The sequence below is a fragment of the Perca flavescens genome, chromosome 17 (assembly GCF_004354835.1).
Source record: "Perca flavescens isolate YP-PL-M2 chromosome 17, PFLA_1.0, whole genome shotgun sequence".
Classification (NCBI taxonomy): domain Eukaryota; kingdom Metazoa; phylum Chordata; class Actinopteri; order Perciformes; family Percidae; genus Perca; species Perca flavescens.
The window spans coordinates 30,759,691-30,781,403 of record NC_041347.1 but is presented as its reverse complement, the minus strand read 5'-3'; the positions used below and the strand labels follow the sequence as shown (position 1 = coordinate 30,781,403).

Below are 21,713 nucleotides of genomic sequence, written 5' to 3'. Positions count from 1 at the left end.
TCGGTCCGTTTACGGTACATGGAAGAGGCTTGAGCCGAGTTGGGTATAATTTTGTATTCGGATTCTGCTTATTGATTCTGATTCTCAGCTTAAATATGACGAAAGAAAACACACCTTAAGTAGGCTTAAAAGGTACAGTATGTAATCATTTTGCATTAAAATGTCTAAAAACCAACTATGTTATATACTTTGTTGACTTGTATACTCTCACTATCCCAAATGTTGCCAACAATGTTCAAACCCAGGAAAATCTGCAATTGTATTGACATGGAGACACTTTGTTTGGTTGCCTCTCAGTGGCGTCATAAAACCTTTGACCCCTCTAGTTATTCTAACTTCCGTCAAAACACAGGAACCCAGATGATACGTTCGAGAGTATTTTATGATTAAAAAAAACTATTAGGGCGGCTACTAACTTGTTTTTCTCCATTAGTTGTTTGGTCTATAAACATATCAGAAAGTCGTGAAAAACGTTGATCAGTGTTTCCCGAAACCCAAAACGACGTCCCCAAATGTCTCGTTTTGTCCACAACTCAAACATACGCAGTTCACTGTCACAGAGGAGAGAAGAAACTAGAACATATTCACATTTAAAGCTATGGTGCGTAGTTTCTGTCGCCCCCATGAGGAATTCTAAGTAATGACCGCCACAATCTTATGAACATAGTCATACTGAGAAATCCAGAGAGAGTCGTGTGAAGCAGATAGTCTTCATTAGCTTTGTAGCAACTCATTTGGCAATGGATTGAATGTAACGGACGTTCATTGATATCAAAAAAAGTTACGCACTAAAGTTTTAAGAGGCTGAAGTCAGGGAGTTTTTACAATTTTTTCATTAAAAATGACTCAAACCGATTAATCGATTATCAAACTAGTCGGCGATTCATTATCAACTAATGGATTCATCCTTGCCGCTCTAGCACTATGTGATTTGCTTCTGTATCTTCTTGTCATCTTTTTTGGGAATCAATAAGCAGAATCAAAGAGCATGCTTTGCAAAGAATTCTTGGTTTTTCTACATGTATACATTTAAAATGGCTACAATTCAGAACCACTTCATGATACCCAACTCTTGTTCCACTGGAAAAGTGGGCTGGGTATAATTGCTGGTCAAATGCACACAGTGAAAGAACACAGTGTTTAGGTAGTAGAATACTTCTCTGAGCTAAATGAGTTAGCCTATAAAGAGTTAGGTAGGTCTGGGAACTGAGCTGCATAGAGTTCATATCAGGGTGTAGGTCTGCGATGGAGACCGGGTCAGGATAAGACACAGGTTGTAGGTTTGAATGCCGCCCCCCCGCCACTAATACCCCTTTTACATCAAAGACCCGAGTTCAGCCGGTGTTTCTGAACACAGAGACGTCACCAAACCAGATGACCAGCGATAAATCCAGGTGTCCAGACTTTTTGACACACGTCAGACAGAGTGGTTGCATTATTTTGCCTCTGTTAGTTAATTGTCCTGCGGTGACCTTTTTATTTAAGTGGCCCATGTTACGTGTGGGTCGTCTATGTGGTTGTCTCAACGCAGGGCAACTTTTGTACACTGGTGTTCAACCTGCATCTGATTTTGAGTTGAGAGCTCAGGTGGGAAAAAAAAATGGGTCCGAGTGGCCTGACCCTGATATCTCGCTTTGTTTAGGTAGGTCTAGGTACAGAACTATAACAGGACAGGGAACAGAGAGTGGGGCCGAGCCTTGGAAGCGAAAATAAGGCAGAATGGGATTATGAATACCATTCCTTATAGGTAGCTCAGCCTCAGGGCTCTCAGACGGCCCCGAGGTTACAAAGGTAAAGACAGGCTCAAGTCTCGGGCTGGGGATTTAAGTCCGGGTCTATGGCGGATTTTAAATCTGGGGCTCTAAGAGGCCTGGTCCAGGGCTCTCAGCAGGTCACAGCCCTGGAGGAGGTGCAGGTTGCCCTGCAGCGGGACGTTGACCTCGCAGTCGTAACCGGTCAACTCCGGCAGACAGGAGGAGTCAAAAGAAGGGCCCACCAAACGACTTGCAATACCTAGAACGTGCATAAAAGAAAAAAAATCTGTGTCAATGATTCAATACGAGCAAGCAGGTAGACAGTGTGCAACATTTAGCAACAATCTTAATTTTACTAAGTTATTTCTGTCTGTTATTGAGACCTAAACCTTTTTTTCTTGAAACAAGTTAAAAGTGGACATATTATGCTTTTTTGTATTTTCTGTCATATCTATAATGTTACAATGTTGGATTTTCATCTTAAATGTGGCCAAAACTAGCCTGGAAATCCAGACCCAAATCCGAAAGATTAAGGGTCTGGCAATGAGTAATGAAAATGGCCCAACTCGAGGGGCGGCACCAAGCATGCATTTGAAAATCTCACTGCACGCAATTGGATAACACTACGACCAATCACAACAATACACGGGGTGACGTATCCAGAGCGTACCCATACGCTTAGCTACCAGCGGAGCTAACTGGTAGATTAAACTCTTAGCTACCAGCGGAGCTAACTGGTAGATTAAACTCTTAGCTACCAGAGGAGCTAACTGGTAGATTAAAGGTCCCATGACATTGTGCTCTTTGGATGCTTTTATATAGACCTTAGTGGTCCCCTAATACTGTATCTGAAGTCTCTTTTATATAGACCTTAGTGGTCCCCTAATACTGTATCTGAAGTCTCTTTTATATAGACCTTAGTGGTCCCCTAATACTGTATCTGAAGTCTCTTTTATATAGCCAAGGTGGATGGTGGCAAGGTGAAGGTTTTTAGGTGTCTAAAATGCGTTTTGCTGCTGTCCCCTAGTGATGGCCAAATGAAGCTTTGTGAACCATTTTCTTTATTTTTCAGTGTATTCTCAACCTTTTGTTGAACAGAGAGCACCATCTAGTGGGCTCAGAAAATAAAGACAATGCTTCACAAAGCTTCATTTGGCCATCAATACTGTCCCCGTCTACAGCAGCGGGACTCCTGCCTGGTTCTCCAAACCGGGGGCGTGCTGACCGCCATCCACTGTAGTTAACACACAGACTATGGATAAGAACCTCATACAAATAATACCCCACTTCACAAAAATAACAATCGGAACACTGAGGATTGTAAGCAGCAAAGTCAGCTCAGCTCACCCTCCGTCTTGTTGGAAGGCAGCATGTTATAGGTGTAGTTGCAGCTCTTTCGGGGAAAGGGTTTCTCATTCGCACCACCTATCCAGTTTACTGGATTCTGAGACTTCCTGTGTTGCTGCAGAGAGCTGAGAGATGAAGCCATGCTGCCTGGCATCGTCCTCCTCATCTCGGACACTGAGACAGAGAAACAGAGGAATAGTTGTTGAGTGGAAGAGAGCAGCGCTGGAAGAAGGGTTCAGATCCTTTACTCAAGAAAAGGTACTAATGCCACACTGTAAAAAATACTCTTTTAGAAGTCAAAGTCCTTTTTGCTTAAGTAAAAGCATGTAAGTATCATCAGGAAAATGCACAGTAAAAGTACTCAATGCTGAAAAATCCTCCCATTTTAGAAACTGGAAACGATCCAAACGGTTCTGTCAATCAACTAAGTGTTTAATGGGCTAATCATTGTCGTCAATGGTGTAGGCTGTTATATTGTTGGGTAGTTTATTTTTTCAAGATTATTTTTTGGGCTTTTTCCGCCTTTAATCGATAGGAAAGCTATGAGAGAATGGGGAGAGAGAGAGAGGGGGGGGAAGACATGCAGGAAATCTTCACAGGTCGGACTCGAACCCTGGACCTCTGCGTCGAGGCATAAGCCTTTCAGTATATGTGCGCCTGCTCTACCCACTGAGCCAACCCGGCTACTTGGGTAGTTTAATTAATTTAGAATAAAACCTTGTATTTCATAATAAATATAAATAAATTGTATACGTGTTTTGTGTGCAAAAATCTGAATTTATAAAGTACCTAAAGCTGTAACAGATGAATGTAGTGGAGTAAAAAGTACAAGATTTACTTAGAAAGTAGAAAGTGGCATGTAAAGAAAATACTCAAGTACAAGTAACTCAAATTTGTATTTAAATACAGTCCTTGAGCAAATGTACTTAGTTACATTCAACCAGTGGAACAGAGGATAGGGCAAGAAGTTTTACTCACACACACACACACACACACACACACACACACACACACACACACACACACACACACCTGCCAGAGATCCTGCGCTGAGGGAGCGATCCATGGAGGAACAACCATCTCCCCTCATCTTCTTCCATAGGATTTCTGACGCCGTACTTTCACCCTGAAACACAGTTACTCGGTTACTTAATTAGCTGCTTGTCCATAAAAAAAACTGTGAGTTTCCAATCAATTCAAGGCACACAGCTTTGTAAAAGTATAAATTATTTAAAAACCTGTATTATTGTGAGAAAAAAAAAAACTGTATGTCAACTATTCACTTCCTCAATGTTAAAGAGCCCATATTATGCTCCTTTTCAGCGTCATATATTTGTATTTGTAATGGTGTGCTTGCTCAGGCAGCACCAATGGGCTGGCTTTTTTCAATCAATGACATCATCAATTAAGGAATTTCACAGGAATGTGGGCGAAAAAGTGCCGTCTGTGGGACAGAAAGCTCCATTTGGAATGACATTTTTTTTCTTTGTACTTCATATAACTGTTACCTACCCATAAAACTATAACACACATTTAAAGACGGGAAAAATAAAAAGGCATAATAGGGGCTCTTTAAATGAGTCCTTGTCTTGTTTTTAAAATCACGTAGCCAAGATAATAAAGGCTTTTAAATTTCTATGTACTTAACACATTTCAGGGGATTCAATCACTGTTGAATTACTCCTTTATTTTTCGTTAATTAGCTGAAAATAAGCTGAAGTAAAGCTAAATGCAAGTCTCAATCCTGTTACTAATAGACAGCTAGACTGGATAATCTGCCCTATTTTCATGGCGTAATGATTCTCAGGAATGGTATCATTTTTAAATAGTGGACCCCTTTCAACTGAAACGTAACTTGCTGTTTAATAAATTCCTGCATGTTTATTAAAGAAACTCACAACAGCCATCTGAGTGAAGGAGCGCTTGATACTGTTGGCCATGGCCACTCTGGCTGGACTCATGTCTCTGTAGGCTTGTACGAAATTGTCAATGGACCTGCGCACACACGCACACACACACACACACACACACACACACACACACACACACACACACACACACACACACACACACACACACACACACACACACACACACACACACACACACACACACACACACACACACACACACACACACACAACGTCAGAACATTCTTTAGATTGGTAGTTCTACTAACGGGGTGGATAACTGTCTATGTTTTACAGTTTTTTCCAATTGCTAACACACTAAAATGACATGGCATACCACAATTATTTAAATTGACACACAGAGAGCAAAACCTCTTCTCAAGTCTCCAAATGTCTAAACACATTTTCTGCTTTACACACATTTTGCAATTCAAAGTGGCACTTTTTAAATTCACTGCATAAGACACAATTTTTGTTCAGTCCAATGTAAATATATCTGCTGTGCATATGTTGCACTGACTTGTTTGGTGAAAAATAAAAAAATGTAAATGTTTCAACAGCATGTGTGTGTTTCTGCAAATATTTCTGTGTATGTGAACAATCTGAAGAATTTTCTACAATTTGAACTATTTTAGTAATATGACAAAGCACACTAAAGATGAGAGTGCTTTTCATTATGCCCAACAGTGTGTAGTTGGTTAGACAAAAATCTGGTAATATGAATGAAGTGTGCACCATGTGGTGCAAAAGCTTGATTCTGAAAATGCTATATGTAGTTTTGGTCACATTGCTTCATTTTGCAGGATATATATGAGGTATTTTGCAGTTTGGGCGTGTGGTTTTGTGAATTGTGTTAAGTATTTTGATAAAACCAGCCTAGTTTGGAAAATCGTGTTTTAGCAATTGGAAAAAACTGTAATGTATTCTTGTATCCGCCCTCTTAACTTTGCTTTGTAATCTGTCACTTGTAGTTAATTATTCATCACTGCAAGTATAAATTAGAGATGTTCCGATACCGATACCACTGGCCAAAATGCTGGTATCGGTATTGGAAAGTACTGGAGTTTATGCACCGATCCGATACCACGTAATTTAGCCCAGAAGAAAATCTACCCTAAAGTAGTTTATTTATGTTCTTTTTCCATTATGACTGACTGTCAAACTGGATAATAAAAGAAAGTTTGGTAACACTTTACTTGAAGGTATCTACATAAGAGTGACATGACACTGTCATGAACACATGACACTCCCATGACACATGAACCCTAACTCTAACCCTAACCCTAACCTAAATGACACTAAAAGAAGCGTGATGTCATAAATGTTTATGACTTGTTTATAATGTTGATGACACGTTCATGACAGTGTCATGTCACTCTTATGTAGATACCTTCAAGTGAAATGTAACCGAAAGTTCTGTTGCGTTCATTGTTTGTGTTTGTTCATGTTTCACAAAGAGTTGAACCTGAGTCAGACCGACAACAAAGATAGAAATCATATCACATCCATACAGCGATATTAGTATACAGCTGTTAAAACATAATCAAATATATGACACACTGGTATCGGATCAGTACTCTGTGTTGGCCGAAAGGCAAGTTCAGGTATCGGAATCGCTATCGGGAAGGATAAAAATGGTATCGGACCATCTCTAGTAAATATCTGGAATGCTTCTGCTAGGTATTAAAAAAGCTGTACTTTGAAAACCTCTCTCTAGTGTTGATTGCTACATCACCTCTGTTTCTGCATGAGGTGTGGCATGTTCTGCTGGCAGGACGGGCGCTCCTCTCCTGAAAAAGTGTCCATCAGGTAGGTCTTAGTAGCGCGTTGTGGTTGTTGTTGTTGTTGTTGTTGTTGGTAGGTTAACAGAGGGTCCGGAGGCCACTGCAGATTCTGCCTGCCCCCCATGGAGGACAGAGGGGTGCTGGCTGGAGTCTGGTATGGGGTATTCTGCATGTGCCCCATCATGCAAAACCCTGCACGCGAGTCCACGGTCCCATGGCGGGAGCCTCTTTTCTCGCCTGCGGCCCAGGACACAGCCGCCTGGTGCTGGAAGTGGCCCTGGGGCGGAGGAGGGGAGGCCAGTGGCTCGAAGAGGCTGGCGATGTGGCTGAAGCTCTGCCGGCTGGCCTGGCTGCCTTTGCTCCCCACAGATCCTGCTGGACCCCGCTCCAGGGGATCCGACTCTGGGACAATGGGATTCAGCTCGAAGTCCTCGCCATCCATCGGGATGTAGGGAGCCAGAGTCTCCAGGTCTAAGTCACTCAAGTCCCTCTGGGAAAGCGAAACATGAAAAAAAACGTTATTTAGCTGTTGCATTATGTTTTTCGTTCTTATACTGTGCAGGTAAATACATGTAGTTTAAAGTTTTGGTGCACATACAGTACTGGCCAAAATTTTGGACACACCTTCTCATTCAATGTGTTTCTTTATTTTCATGACTATTTACATTGTAGATTCTCACTGAAGGCATCAAAACTATGAATGAACACACATGGAATTATGTACTTAACAAAAAAGTGTGAAATAACTGAAAACATGTCTTATATTTTAGATACCAAAGTAGCCACCCTTTGCTTTTTTGATAACTCTGCAAACCCTTGGTGTTCTCTCAATGAGCTTCATGAGGTAGTCACCTGAAATGGTTTTCACTTCACAGGTGTGCTTTGTCAGGGTTAATTAGTGGATTTTTTCCCCTTATTAATAAAAAAGCAGAGGGTGGCTACTTTGAAGAATCTAAAATATAACTGTCCAACGCGTTCTCACGAACAGGTTCATACCATATTGTACCAAAATGTATGCATCCCGATACGTATGATATCTTGCGAAAATAAACGCCAGCTGGCTGGCCACGTGATGCTGGCTACAGAGCTCTGCAAGAGGTCACAATATCAGCGGACATTTTAGTTAAAGGGATACGCCACCGTTCGTTGAAATAGGGCTCATCACGGTCCCCCCCCAGCTGTAGATAGGTGGGCCAACGCATTTTCTGTGCATGCATTGTTTTAGGCCGGTGCAACACCGGCCGCGCCGCCGCTAGTTAGCTTAGCGTAGTGAATGGAATCCTATGTTGCCGGTTAGCATGTTGTAAGTAAAAGTGAGCCAACAAAAGACAAAAAAAACAACCTAATTACTTGCACTGAGACAAAAAATGCGTTGGCCCGCCTATCTACAGCCAGGGGAGACCGTGATAAGCCCTATTTCAACAAACGGTGGCGTATCCCTTTAAGTTTATCTGACAAAATGTGAGCGTCATGCGGTGCTGACGGTTACGTTTAGGCACCAAAACGACTTGTTAAGGTTAGGAAAAAGATTGCGGTTTGGATTAAAGCACTCCCGAGGAACACGCATTCCCTGGATAAAAGTCTTTTGTTTTCCCCGGGAAGCGAACTCCGCTCCCAAGCTTGAAAGTGCTGTGTTTTATGACCCACCCGTTCACCCGGAATGCAAATCAGAGTCCGTAAACAAGACCTCATAAATCGAATTACTTGACTGATAACAGAGAAACCAAGTTTCAGACATAGAGCATATTCGCGGGACACGCACCTCGGTGTCTGAAGGACTGTCGTTGCCTTCAGTGTCCAGAGCAAAGAGCTTCTCAGTCAGCTCCACCTTCAGATCGCTCTCCACTGGGCTGTAGTAATCACCTGGGCTGCTGGGCTGCAGGGTGAGAGAGAGAGAGAGATGGAGGGAGGATGGAGGAGAATAATGGACGGGGGCGAGAGGACAGAGAGGAACAAGAGTACAGAGAAAAAAGGGACAACGCGTAAGAGAAAGAACAGTGTAAAAAAGAAAGCGAAAGAAACAAAGAGCGAGAGAGTTTTGACAAAGGCGCCATTCACCGCTAAGAGCCTGTTCCTTCCAAATAACCACCCCCGTTATTCTCACACACATTGCCCACAGTTAGTGGCCTTTAACCAACCAACTCCCCCCACGCCCAGGCTTCACTGAACACAGAAAGAACAAACGATGAAACAAACTGGCCAAACTAACTAATTACTCCTTTCAGTTTCCAGGTCAGACCAAAGATTCGCGACGAGACAACACCGTTTCAGAACGTCGCAGGGAAAAGTTACAGTGGTCTCAGCACGACTCATACCAGCGGATGGCGTTGCCTTGGACACAGCTGGTCAAGTCGCCAGAGGCTGGTTTTAGAATGTAAGGGACGCCACCTGTTTCAGCAGCCAATAGAGAAGTCAGCTAATGATCCAAAATCCATTTAGTTTCTACGTTACTAACAGCTAGTCAAAATGGCAGCGCTTTAGACGCAGCCTCAATGTCCGCCCGAAAACACTTTAATGGTGTGTGTCCATTGTCAGCGTCATTTCAACGCTTCCCATTCATTTCTATGGGAGCAGTTGTGCAATGCATTCTGGTAGCGTTGCAGGGACTTTGGAGAAGTGGGTTGTTGACTCGCCGGCTCCTCATTTGCATGCAGTTAAATCCAGCCAACTTTATGCAAATGAGGAGCGGCCGGCTCGGCTTGACACCTCTCAAAAGCTGACATCTTTAAAACTGACCTTTGTCGATCTGAAATAAATACAGATTTTAGCAACTGCATGAACTGCATCTCGCTTAAAATGTTTTCAGAAACGCGTTTTGGTGAGCTATTATCGTAAAATAAGCGATCGTCTTCCGAACGCACCACCATTATGGTCTCTATGGTTTTAAAATCAGGGAGCAGACAACCCCACGTTACGCACTCGTCCAATCGGCTGTTGAGATTGTTTTCTTTGCTTGTCAGTGGTCACTGAAGAGAAACACTAGTACTGGCGATCCCATCCGTTGAAAACAACGCGTATATGGACACATAGCGTAAGGTTATACGGTCAAGCGAGACAGAGAGCGACTGAAGAGAGGGAGCGTGTCGACTGGTGTTAGAACAAAGCAGCGAATCAGAGAAATAAACCGTTGTTTTCGCCGATTCATCACTAGAAACGCAACTGTAGCAAGCATCTATCACTGACGAAACCAAAACTTGCGCATGTTAAATATGGAACCCATGATCAGATTTGAAACCAAATCCTCCAAACGATTCCAAGCTATTCCAATAAAGAAACAATTCCACTGGAATCGTAATTTTTGAAACAATTCCAAGTAGGAATAAGTCGTGGCTATGGAGATGATACACCGTCTCGTCGCATTCGTGTAAACTGGCAGGTTTCAGGACGCTGCAGACCGGCGCATTGCAAGAAGCCACAAGTTTCAACTGGTCTCGTGGCGAATCTTTGGTCTGAACGGTCTCGGCCTCCTCACCGTGGAGCAGCTGCTGAGGCTCGGCGTGGCGCTGCCCGGCGGCGGATTCTCCTGCATGACGAGTTTACCCGCCATGGTAGCCATGTCCCTCGGAACTGGTGCCGGCGGGCCAGGCTTGTGGCTCTCGCTGGCCCAGGATGGAGGTCCAGCAGGGGGCATAGCTGCGGCAGGCATCTGGGTGTATCCTGCAGGCTGCTGGGGCTCCTCGAACGGAGGGCGATCTGCGAGAAAGAAGCAGAAATTAGAATCAGTTGTGAAGAGATGGGATAAAGCAGAGATGTTCCACAGGGGGTCCTTGACCCCTATGGGGTGGGTGCAAAGGGTCCGCCAAATTATGTTAAAAAATCAATTTCAAAAATGTAAATGAATAAATTAATATGAATCCAACATATTAATAGCAAAGATAAATTGGCCTATTTGTGAAAAATGATTTACACATTGAAGATAAGCTTACCATAGGTAAGGTAGCCACTATGGTAGCCATACAGTTAAGCTTAAGGAGTTACCGGGCCTTCCAAATGTAGGTTTACTAAACGTTCAACCCTCCTGTTGTCCTCGGAGGTTTTCAAAAGGTTTCTTTCAACCAAATCAAAAGAAAAAATGTGGATGGTTCCGTACAACGCTCTTCACAAGTAAATTAAATGATCAGCTCACTACTTTCATTGAATTTGGGTGTTTTAGTCAATTTTATAGCATTTGAAATTTTTTTTATAAAAGAACGTCAGAAAAAGCACCAAAAAAAACCAACAAAAGAAAAATCGACAAAAACATCGGAAAAAGCGACAAAAGTGTCAAAAGACAACGAAAACATTGAAAAAAGTAAAGAAATTTACACAGAAAAGCAATGTTGCACGGTTGACGGGAAGACAAAACACGGGTTAAACATGACATAAATAATAAGCTTTTATTCATCCATTCGGCCCAGTTCAACATGCAACTCAATTTTATGCAATATATGTACATAGAGTGGGGGGGGGGGGGGGCCTACTCAGTCTCTCTTTCAGCTAAGGGGTCCCTGGCCTAAAAATCCGTCAAAGACCCCTGGGATAAAGAATACATTTGCCACGGCGAATGAGGGTTGAACATGAGACTGATGCAAAGTTTAATAAATGTATGCCAAATGTCTTGCAAGGATGCAAGTAGCTTTTATATCATCCAATGAGGGTACAACTTATAATCAATACTAAAGTTCACAATATTTCATCAGTGCCTAAATTGTGAGAAACAAACAACTGCAGCCACAGGATGCTTCATGTACTTGATATACCCGTTCATTAACAAACATTGGTTTAACTGACTCACTTTAAACTGGTTGAACTCCCTCTTGAAAAGCAGGATTATTTACAGGAAGCCTTGCTTGCTTGTTTGTTGTTTCGTAAGTTGCCTTGCTATCATAATGAAACCAACAAAACAATGGAGGTGGATACAGACCGAAGTCCAGGCTAATGATTGTGTCTCCGGCTGTCGGGGCCAGCTGGGCGAGGTCCTCCGGCTCCTCCTTGAGTTTGGTGAAGAGGGCTTCTCCCGGCTCTCCGGTCACGCCTGCACCTCCGGCGGTGAAGAAGTTGCTCATGTGGTGCGGCTTGAACAGGGACTCTGTCTGCTTCAGGGAGAAAACCATCGACTTCTCCTCGATGTCACTGCAGGTTTGGAGAAGTAGAGCAGAGCACATACACAAGCCCATAATAAGTAGGGGTGTAGATCACACAGGGCTTTAAAAAAAAAAAAAAAGTACGTATTACAGCTACTGATGACGCCGCAAATCTCAAATTTCAAGCCAAAAGGAATACTTGGAATTGATGGTGGTGGTAAATATTCATGAAAAAGGACAAGTTTGTGAACAGGCAACACAGATTTTGATAATGAACAACTAAACACGTTACACATTGGTCTGGTTTCCACCCCGATAAATCAGTAATTTCACTGGATAACAATGAATATATGTATTTATTACTATAACAGAGGATAAATGCAACATATTGAACATATGAAAAAACTACTTAAGTCCCTTTATGGACTACCAGAATCAAATGAAATGATAATGAGGTGTAAACAATAAATGTTTTTTTATTATTATAATTTTTAGGGGGGCTGAGATGAAATTTAGGCGGACTTGACCTCCCGTAAAAAAGGGTCTAAAATCGCCACTGATGTGACGTGATGGCCATATTTTACTTTTCAGTAGGTTCCCATTTCCAGGTCAAAAGACATCTGAGCCCAGGGTTAAAACAGGGCTGACTTTGTTTTTTTTTAAGACGTACAATTTATGCTTTTACAACATACTTTATTTCAGCATGTGGCAGGTTCTTACCTAGACATCTAACAACTTTTCACCTACAATCTGCCAGAGCTGCGGCGCGACAGGTGCTCACCTGAGGACGTAGTTTATGCACACAATGCACTGGGGCTGGGAGTTGCGGCTGTTATAAATAACCGTTCCCTGGGTCTCTACCCAGACGTAGCCTCCGTTCTTAGCCAGCATGCGATACTGACCGCTCACTGCCTGACCCTTGGAACACACTGCGGAGAGAGAGAGGGAGGGAGAGAGGGAGAGAGGAGTAAGAAACAGCAACATGCTGTGCAACTTGGTGATTCAAGACAACTCAGGTGTGGAACTGAGCCATGTTTTATGCACGAGGCTGTGAAATCAGCCAAACATTGGTCAGCAGGAGAGAGGGGGATGTTTGACTTTGGGCTGAGAGGGAGAGATGTGCTGGCTGCAGCCCAAAGATCAGCACTGGCGTGGGAAAGGAGCAAAACTGTGGTGAGAGAGTTAGTGTGTGTGTGTGTGTGTGTGTGTGTGCGTGTGTGTGTAGAACGCTGTTAGCATGTGCTATCAACAGGCTGGTCACGTTGGCCGTGAGAGCCGATTGTCTGTGTCCGTCTATGTGTGTGTGTGTGTGTGTGTGTGTGTGTGTGTGTGTGTGTGTGTGTGTGTGTGTGTGTCATAGAGATAGATAGAGAGCCCTTTATCTCTGCAGATTTCAGCCAACTAAGGACACTACTAAGACCCGAAGTAGTGGAACACACACACCAACACAAAAAGTCCTAAAATCATATTTGCAAGCCAGTTCCGCCTGCGTGCGCCTTTGTTTCCCCGTGGGCAGAGCGGTGGAGACAACTCGGAGGAAGCTTTGGCCAAGTTGCCGCTGACCTTTGAAAAACACAACCAAAGCCAGAAGCAACGATGAACGTATACCTACGCGGCGCTTTGCCTCTGCGCCCTACCTCTCGGTTTTGCCCCCGATCATGTGTAGGCGGCCTTAAACTGCACCGGGAAAGTTATTTCTCGTTTCATTAAAAATTAAAACATTTTACTGTCAAATAGAAAAGAAAATAAAATTATCATTTTGGTTCTAAACGTCAAGAATTGTATTACTGCTATAGGTCAGAGGGATGTTTAGTTGCCATACTGCCATTATGTCTCAGGCCAGGGGTACTTTTAAAGGAACTAAATTACCACTTTTCCTCTTGTACTCACACTGCTGTTCAGAGCTTCTAATGATATAGTGCTGTCAGTGGAGAGAAAAGCCATGACACACACACACACACACACACACACACACACACACACACACACACACACACACACACACACACACACACACACACACACACACACACACACACACACACACACACACACACACACACACACACACACACACACACACAAGAATGTAATAGAGGCCACCTGGTCCCCTCTCTGTCCACTGTGTTTGTGGCAGCAGATGTGCAAACCTCATCAGGCCATCAATGGCTGTGCTTAATTTAATAAAGACAAGACATCTTAATACCACGCTGCTGCTCTGCGCACACCCAACCACCCACCCACCCACCCACACCCACTTTTATCTCAGATCAAATTTAACAAGAAATACAGCCCGATATTCATACTTAAATAACATTTTGTTACAACTATTTTTTTCTCGTCACTGGTCCTCTCTCTGGTAACCAAAATCCTGTCCAGAGTGACATCCTTTGACGTCCTCATTTTGAAGTGGCTCGCTGAGTTGTTGGTTTTGTTTTTCGTGGGAAGAGCTGCTAATCTACTTCATTTGTTTTAATGGAATTGGGCTGTTGTGTGAAAATGGTAGAAGGGAAATATGTTTTGGCTAATCTGATGGAAGGAAACATGTTATCACCAACATACAGGCCTATTTCCGTCCAGAACAAAGTTAAGTTCCAGAGCAGCACAGTGAATATGTATTAATATTTATATTGTTAATCCAGTCTGAATGGGGCATTATAGAATAGCTATTCTCGCTTTGCCAGACCCTCCTCCACAGTGCTGCGGAGGAAGATTTGGCTAGTCCACACAGCATTCTGGGATAGAAGAAAAAAACGTGCTCTGGTTTATTAGCATTTCTCTAAACCAATCACAATCGTCTTGGGCGGCGCTAAGCTCCAGACAGAGCGGTGCCTCTGCAAAATAGCCTCGGGGAGGAACTTGTTTTGGTGGAACGTGTGGACGTTCAAAAGTTGTTTTAGTCGTGCAACAGAAAACTCAGATTGGACAGATAGTCTAGCTAGAAGTCTGGATTTACCCTGCAGAGATCTGAGGAGCAGATAACCATAGTCCTTATAATTTGAAACTATAAAATATTCACACTTAAGAAGCTGGAATGAGAGAATTTTAAAGAGCTCATATTATGCTTTTTGGCTTTCCCCCTTTCCTTTATTGTGTTATATATCTTGTTTGTGCACGTTATAGGTTTACAAAGTGAAGAAGCCTAAAGTCCCCCCCCCAAAGGGACTTACCATCTCCAACAGAAAACTCTGTTCACCAACTGCTCCAAACAGCTCTATTGTAGTCCAGCCTTTACTTCAGAGACCAACGTGGTCACTTTGGAACACACGTTATAATGCTCGCCTAGCTGCTAGCATGGCACACCTTCATACTCTGCTTCTGACTGGCTAGTAGTCCTTACCTAGGTACTGTCAGGACACGCCCTCATACTCTGCTTCTGACTGGCTAGTAGTCCTTACCTAGGTACTGTCAGGGCACGCACTCATACTCTGCTTCTGACTGGCTAGTAGTCCTTACCTAGGTACTGTCAGGGCACGCACTCATACTCTGCTTCTGACTGGCTAGTAGTCCTTACCTAGGTACCGTCAGGGGACACCCTCATACTCTGCTTCTGACTGGCTAGTAGTCCTTACCTAGGTACTGTCAGGGCACGCCCTCATACTCTGCTTCTGACTGGCTAGTAGTTCTTACCTAGGTACTGTCAGGGCACGCCCTCATACTCTGCTTCTGACTGGCTAGTAGTCCTTACCTAGCTACTGCACATGTGCGACTCCCAACCAAGATGGAACAGAAGTGCGATGCCTCACTCTGTAGCTAAAACAGAGAGCTCAACACACAGGGTGAAAAGAGGAGTTGCAGCAATGTGCGGTACAACAAAAAATATGTTTTTTGGAAAATAAAACCACGTAAACCTATTATATAACCTCTAAATACAATGATGAACCTGAAAATGAGCATAATATGAGCACTTTAGCAGTTGACATTTATTCGTTTAATAATGCAGATCTACTGGAGTGGTATTAATTTGATGCCTCTGAGTGTGTGTGTGTGTGTGCACGTGAGAGTGTGCGTGTGTGCTTACAGTTGTGGTGGCTCTTGGTGACGCCGTCCGAGTCCAGGGCGTGGTAAAAGTCGTAGACTGAACGACCCAGCAGATCCTCGGGAGCGTAACCCATCAACCCCGTTACCCTGCAACACACATTCACACGCACATTTTAAATAATGCACGGATTTCCCTTTTTGCTAATGCACAGCAGAGTTATTCATTTGAACTTTTGTGTCGTGTCGTCGTGATTCCCTTCTCTCACGCGAGGCTCAAAAAGACGAAATCCTGCACGCTGTCCTGAACCTCTGCACTTCAAAAGGCTTCACGCGCGATTTGGAAATCAAGGTGAGTCTTCCAAAAACAAGAATTGTTCACATTCCCTGTCTCGGCTGAATCCCTGCGTTTCTGGGAACAGCTAATCTCTTTCTGTCACTCTCACCACGAGTTCCCTTTGTTAATGAGGATTGTTTTTGCTGGCTCACCTCATTTAAAAAAAAAAATCCCCTTTCTTTCCTTTCATTTCTCTCCAGCTCTCTTTGCCCAGTAAATACCTCAATAATACACAGGTTACTGGGGGTAAATTACAAGATCGCAGGCCATGCTTACATACTTGGAACATGAGGTGGAATGTAACAAAGTACATTTACTCAAGTACTGTACTTGAGTTGAAAAGAAAAAAAAAAAATGTTGAGGTACTTGTTCTTTACTTGAGTCTTTTAGAATAGAATAGAATGCCTTTTATTGTCACTATACACAAGTACAATGAGATTAAAAGCAACTCCTTTTCCAGGGCCAACATGTACGTAAAATAGAACAAAATGAAATAAAATAAGTAGTGCAAAAAAGGGGGGGTAAGGTGCACAGTTCTGAGACGCTATATACATATTTAAAAAAAAAAAAAAAAAATATATATATATATATATATACAGTGTAATATGCAGCGTGGGTTATTGCCCATTATTTGAATATGAAGTGGTGATCATATTCTTTTCTTCTCATGCCACTTTCTACTTCTACTCCGCTACCTTTCAGAGAGAAATATTGGACATCTGACAGCTTTAGTTACTAGTTACTTTACAAAATTCAGATTTTTTTGCACACAAAGCATACATAGTTTACAAAACATGTTTTGTTATAAATTAGACTAGCCAGCAACATAACGGCCTACAAGCGCAGCTGAAACTGATTAGACAATTAAACACACAATTAGGTTTTGACGCTTTTTTTTTGATGCATTCAACCCTTTTTTTTTTTTTTTTTTTGTTTGCAGTTCCTAAAATGTGAGGATTTTGCTGCATTGAGTACTTTTACTTTTAATATTTTAAGTACATTTCCCTGAGAATACTTTCATACTTTTACTTACAATTTCAATGCAGAGACTTTTAGTTGCAACAGAGTATTTTTTTAGGCCTTTATTTTCACAGGACAGATGAAGACATGAAAGGGGAAAGAGTGGGGTGAACGACATGCAGCAAAGGGCCGCAGGGTGGAGTCGAACCTGCGGCCGCTGCGTCGAGGAGTAAACCTCTATATATGTGTGCCTGCTCTACCAACTGAGTTAAACCGGGACACACAAAAGAATAGTTTTTACACTGTGGTATCTGTACTTTTACTTGAGTAAAGGGACTGAAAGGTCTTTTTCCACCGCTGCTTGCAACACGTACTTGGAGTGGTTTATTCCCTCTCAGAAGGGGAGTCTCTTCCCAACAAACTGCGCTGTGAGAACAGAATCCAAAGCAACAACAGGAAGTGACCCCCGGACAAAAGGTTTTATAGGAGACCAGAGGGGGTACGCTGGAACAACGGGTGCGGACTAACGAGTCATGCTTAGCCTGAATTAAAGAGGCTGGAATGTGATTTCATTTGACTCCTCCAGCCAACAAAATCTTTCAGTCTGACAGGATGAAAGTTTACCGAATCCATCTCCGATAAGCTGTTTGGGAGCGTGACGCATGAGCGTGGGTTGGCTTGTAAACTTAAATAACATTGGGACTCATTCACGAAACATTCTTAAAAGGTGCCCTGCCATACAAAACCGTTTTTACTTGCATTTTTTGAAATATGTTAGTTCCATCTGTTGCAGCAGGGCGGCTGCGGCTCAGTGGTAGAGCGGTTGCCTGCCAATTGGAAAGTTGGTGGTTCCGTCCCTGGTGCTGCAGTCCCGTGTCAAAGTGTCCTTGGGCAAGACATTGAACCTTGAGTGTGAATGTTTATCTGATGAGCAGGTGACACCTTGTACGGCAGCCTCGGCCACTGTGTGTGAATGGTTCCTGTACTATGTAAAAGCTCTTTGAGTAGTTGTTAAGACTAGAAGAGTGCTTTACATTTATCTCCACTTCAGAATTACTAAAGTTTTTCTTTCCTTTGGAGTCGAAGCCTCCGCCGTCTTCGCCAAGTCTTTTTCGACATTTCTCCAAGTGTGCGCACGACACGGCCCTGCCATCTCATGCCCTTTCATGGGAATTAACGTGGCGTTTATCTATGCTAAACACGAGCAATGGGCACGAGCTTACAATTTCCGAAGACATTGGGATTCATCATTCTAAGAACACACCTGCGAACAATTCTGCTCTTTGAGAACACGTCATGAATCAGACGTAGACTTTTCTTAGGAACTTCCAACTAATTTTCAAAACACAGTTATAGTGACACAAAATGTGCTTCCTGCTGAAAAGGTTTAGATTATTTTCTGATGAAATACTGAACAGTTTTCAAATGAATCAAAATCAAAATTTTAAACATTAAATCAATGACCTGGTCAACTTTCCCCAACAGAACAGACCTTTTTTTTTTTTTTTTTTTTTTTTTTAAACATGGCAAACTTCAAAATTAAATTGGAAGTCTTGTTATACAATATAATACTATATCATTAAACACACAAATACTTGCAACCTAAAAAAAAAAAAGAACATTTCTTAATTCCTCTGCTCCTCAGCCGTTTCAAAGGACACACCGTTCCATCTGGTTACGATGAACACACGACGACCATTTTCATTTTCTATGATCGATGACACGTCGACTCTGCTCTAGCTCCCGCAGCCTTTCTGACAAATAGGAATGGCTGAGAGTTTCCCCAGTTATTTTCCAATCATCTGTCATAACGTCGTTGATTGCACATTCCCGGGAAGAAATCCAGGAATTCGTGAAAATAAAGTGTAAATGATCAGATCACAGGAGGATGAAGATTAACAATCTGTGGATGATTATGTTTCATGCGGATCAGTTGTGTGTGAGAGAGAGACTCCTCAGATTACATAACCCTGACAGATGCAGGGAACGGAGGAAGGGCAGAGGAAATGAAATAGGAGAGGAGAAAAGAGAGGGGTACATCTTAAAGTAAAGTGGACAAAATTAAGTGGGAAAAAAAAAAAATGGAGGCAGTGAGAAGGGAGAAAGTGAATTAAGGACAGGAGCAAAGAAAGGAAAGGTTGGGAAAATGGAAGATCGAAAAGACACGGGGGAAAGGAGGCGAAGAGAGGAGAGGAAAGTTCTGGTGAACAAACAAAACTAAATCCAAGAGCGGTTGCAAGCTTCAAATTCTAATAATAATAATAATGATGATGATGATAATTGCTGGCTTCAGACCCAGATACAAACACCAACATGTCTCTCTCTCTCTCGCTCTCCTTTTTACACATTCCGGTAAATTCACAAAAGGATTGCGTTGCTCTTGCTGCCGCTAACACCTAATTTAGCGGTCGCGGCGCGTGGTCGTGCACCTCTGAGTTTTCGTAACTACGCGCCCACTGCTCGCGCTGCGCTTTCAGTTCAACACGGTCGGCTGGGAAGAGCAGGTTCGGCTGTACAAACACCCGTGGGATTCTTCTTGTACAGACCACAGAGGGTCAAACAGCCTTAAAGGGAAACTATGGCGGGTTTTTTTTTTTAGCTTAACTGAACAGCTTCGGAGTCATTGGAATGGTTATAGGACGTATTTTTCGGGTTGAATGGTGGTCGTTTCGCTTCGCCCCTAGCGCCTGCGAGCTGAAAAACCAGCCTTGCAACTTTGGGCCGGCGATGGAACAAATTGCTTGACGGCACTGCACACATCCAGGAACCGGCTAGCTATAAGAACGAGGTAGCGATGGAGTTCATCACACTATCGCCATGGCCCAAAAAAGAAGTAGAAAGCTAGGAAAGCATTGTCGGAGGAACAGAGGAAGAAGAAATGGCAGACTGACCGAGCGAGGAGTCAGACACAACGAGTAAACATCGGACCTGCGTTTTCAGAATGGCTGAGATATATTATGGAACTTTTTTTTAACAAAAATGCGGGGATTATGAAATCATGCAAGCCCCGCATATTTTGCGCGGAAATCTGCAATTTATGAGGCGAAAGTGCGACATATTTGGAAAAATGCGCCCCCCGCATAAATATGCAGACTTTGGCTGATTATGCGTTGAATTAGTCGATCGCATAATCCCGTTGTTCTGGGAGGGACTGATAGTTTTTAATGAGTTTTAAAAGTGTTCGTGAGAAGCAAAGAGGTTGGATTTCGCCCGGGTGTTGCCTCTCACGGAGAAGCTGGTCCCGTTCCCCATTTCTCCGCCAACTAGTTTCTCCCTCCTTCCCTGCTCCCTCTCTTTCTTTGTCTTTCCGTCCAGCCTACCCGGCCTGTTGCGCTGCCAGACATGTGCTGAGGAAACTTTCTGTCCCTTTGCTAATGAGTCCAAGTCCCAGCTGAGCCAGGAGGGCCGGGGCGACCTGCCTACGGTAAACTCATTTGCGTAATTGGAGGGGAAGATTTTGGGCAGCTATCAAATTGCACCAATAAGGAGAGAAAGAAAATGGGTCCTTGTTTGTAGAGCGGACACGCACAGGCGTGTGCACGCAATACACACACATACACGCGCGCTCACTTCTTCTCCAAAAGAAACCTTTGTCCTGCATGAGCAACTTGATAAGATTACAGATCTGTTGTGTAACTCGAATCTCTGTGTGTGTGTGTGTGTGTGTGTGTGTGTGTGTGTGTGTGTGTGTGTGTGTGTGTGTGTGTGTGTGTGTGTGTGTGTGTGTGTGTGTGTGTGTGTGTGTGTGTGTGTGTGTGCACACGTGGCAGACGTAATCCTGTACGCCCTGTGCGTACATTTTTCTCTTCTTCCTTGAGACAAGCGATGCATCTACAGAGATGGGAAGTAACGAAGTACAAATACTTCGTTACTGTACTTAAGTAGATTTTTCAGATATTTTTACTTTACTATTTATTTTTGTGGCGACGTTTTACTTTTACTCCTTACATTTTAACACAAATATCGGAACTTTCTACTCCTTACTTTTTAGAAAATTGGCTCGTTACTTTAGTTTTGTACAACAGGTCGTCTATCAGGAGTGATTCCGAGCGCATGTCGGAAAATAGCGCAGACACGCGCCTCACACCGCGAGCCACACGGAGAAAAAAATGAGAGAAAAGAAAAAGACACAATCTGTCCGGAGGATAATCAGTTAGATTGTGTGCGTGCGTCCCTGAGAACTGTAAGTCGTAAAACTTCTGTTGTCAGTTAATTTAAGCCTGTTGTTGTATTGGTCTATAGTTCTGGCAAACTTAAAGTAAGTTAGCTAGTGATTCTGATGTTTGTGTTCTTCACCTGTTAGCTAGGTTGCACGTTGCTTGATCTTATTAAAGCATCAAAAGAGAGAAGTTGTCTCCGTCCGTGTTTTAACAGACATACCTGGGGCGAAGTTGGAAACCAGCATGGTCAGCTTTAAATCCAGTCCTAATCTAGTCCTCATTAACAAGTTTCAAATCATTTCACTGGAGTTACCGTTATTTTTCGCGTCATCAATACCGAATTCAATCTAATTGACTTGACGCACCACTGTAAGACGACTCGACAGATTCTGCGGCATTAATTTTCGGCAAATCATTGCA

General features: G+C 43.0%; 1 protein-coding gene across 1 annotated transcript in view; it reads right to left on the bottom strand.

Moving 5' to 3' along the window:
* Positions 1 to 632: 632 nt before the first annotated feature.
* Positions 633 to 21,713, bottom strand: part of epas1b (endothelial PAS domain protein 1b) — a 79,040-nt gene continuing 57,959 nt past the window's right edge. Inside the window, exons 7-16 of the mRNA XM_028603296.1 lie at positions 15,880 to 15,986; positions 12,640 to 12,787; positions 11,699 to 11,907; positions 10,268 to 10,488; positions 8,558 to 8,671; positions 6,747 to 7,285; positions 5,000 to 5,096; positions 4,134 to 4,227; positions 3,102 to 3,275; positions 633 to 2,013 (exon numbers count right to left, since the gene is read on the bottom strand). Of these exons, the coding sequence (XP_028459097.1) occupies positions 1,862 to 2,013; positions 3,102 to 3,275; positions 4,134 to 4,227; positions 5,000 to 5,096; positions 6,747 to 7,285; positions 8,558 to 8,671; positions 10,268 to 10,488; positions 11,699 to 11,907; positions 12,640 to 12,787; positions 15,880 to 15,986 (1,855 nt within the window). The 3' untranslated portion in view covers positions 633 to 1,861. The remainder of the gene's footprint in view (positions 2,014 to 3,101; positions 3,276 to 4,133; positions 4,228 to 4,999; positions 5,097 to 6,746; positions 7,286 to 8,557; positions 8,672 to 10,267; positions 10,489 to 11,698; positions 11,908 to 12,639; positions 12,788 to 15,879; positions 15,987 to 21,713) is intronic.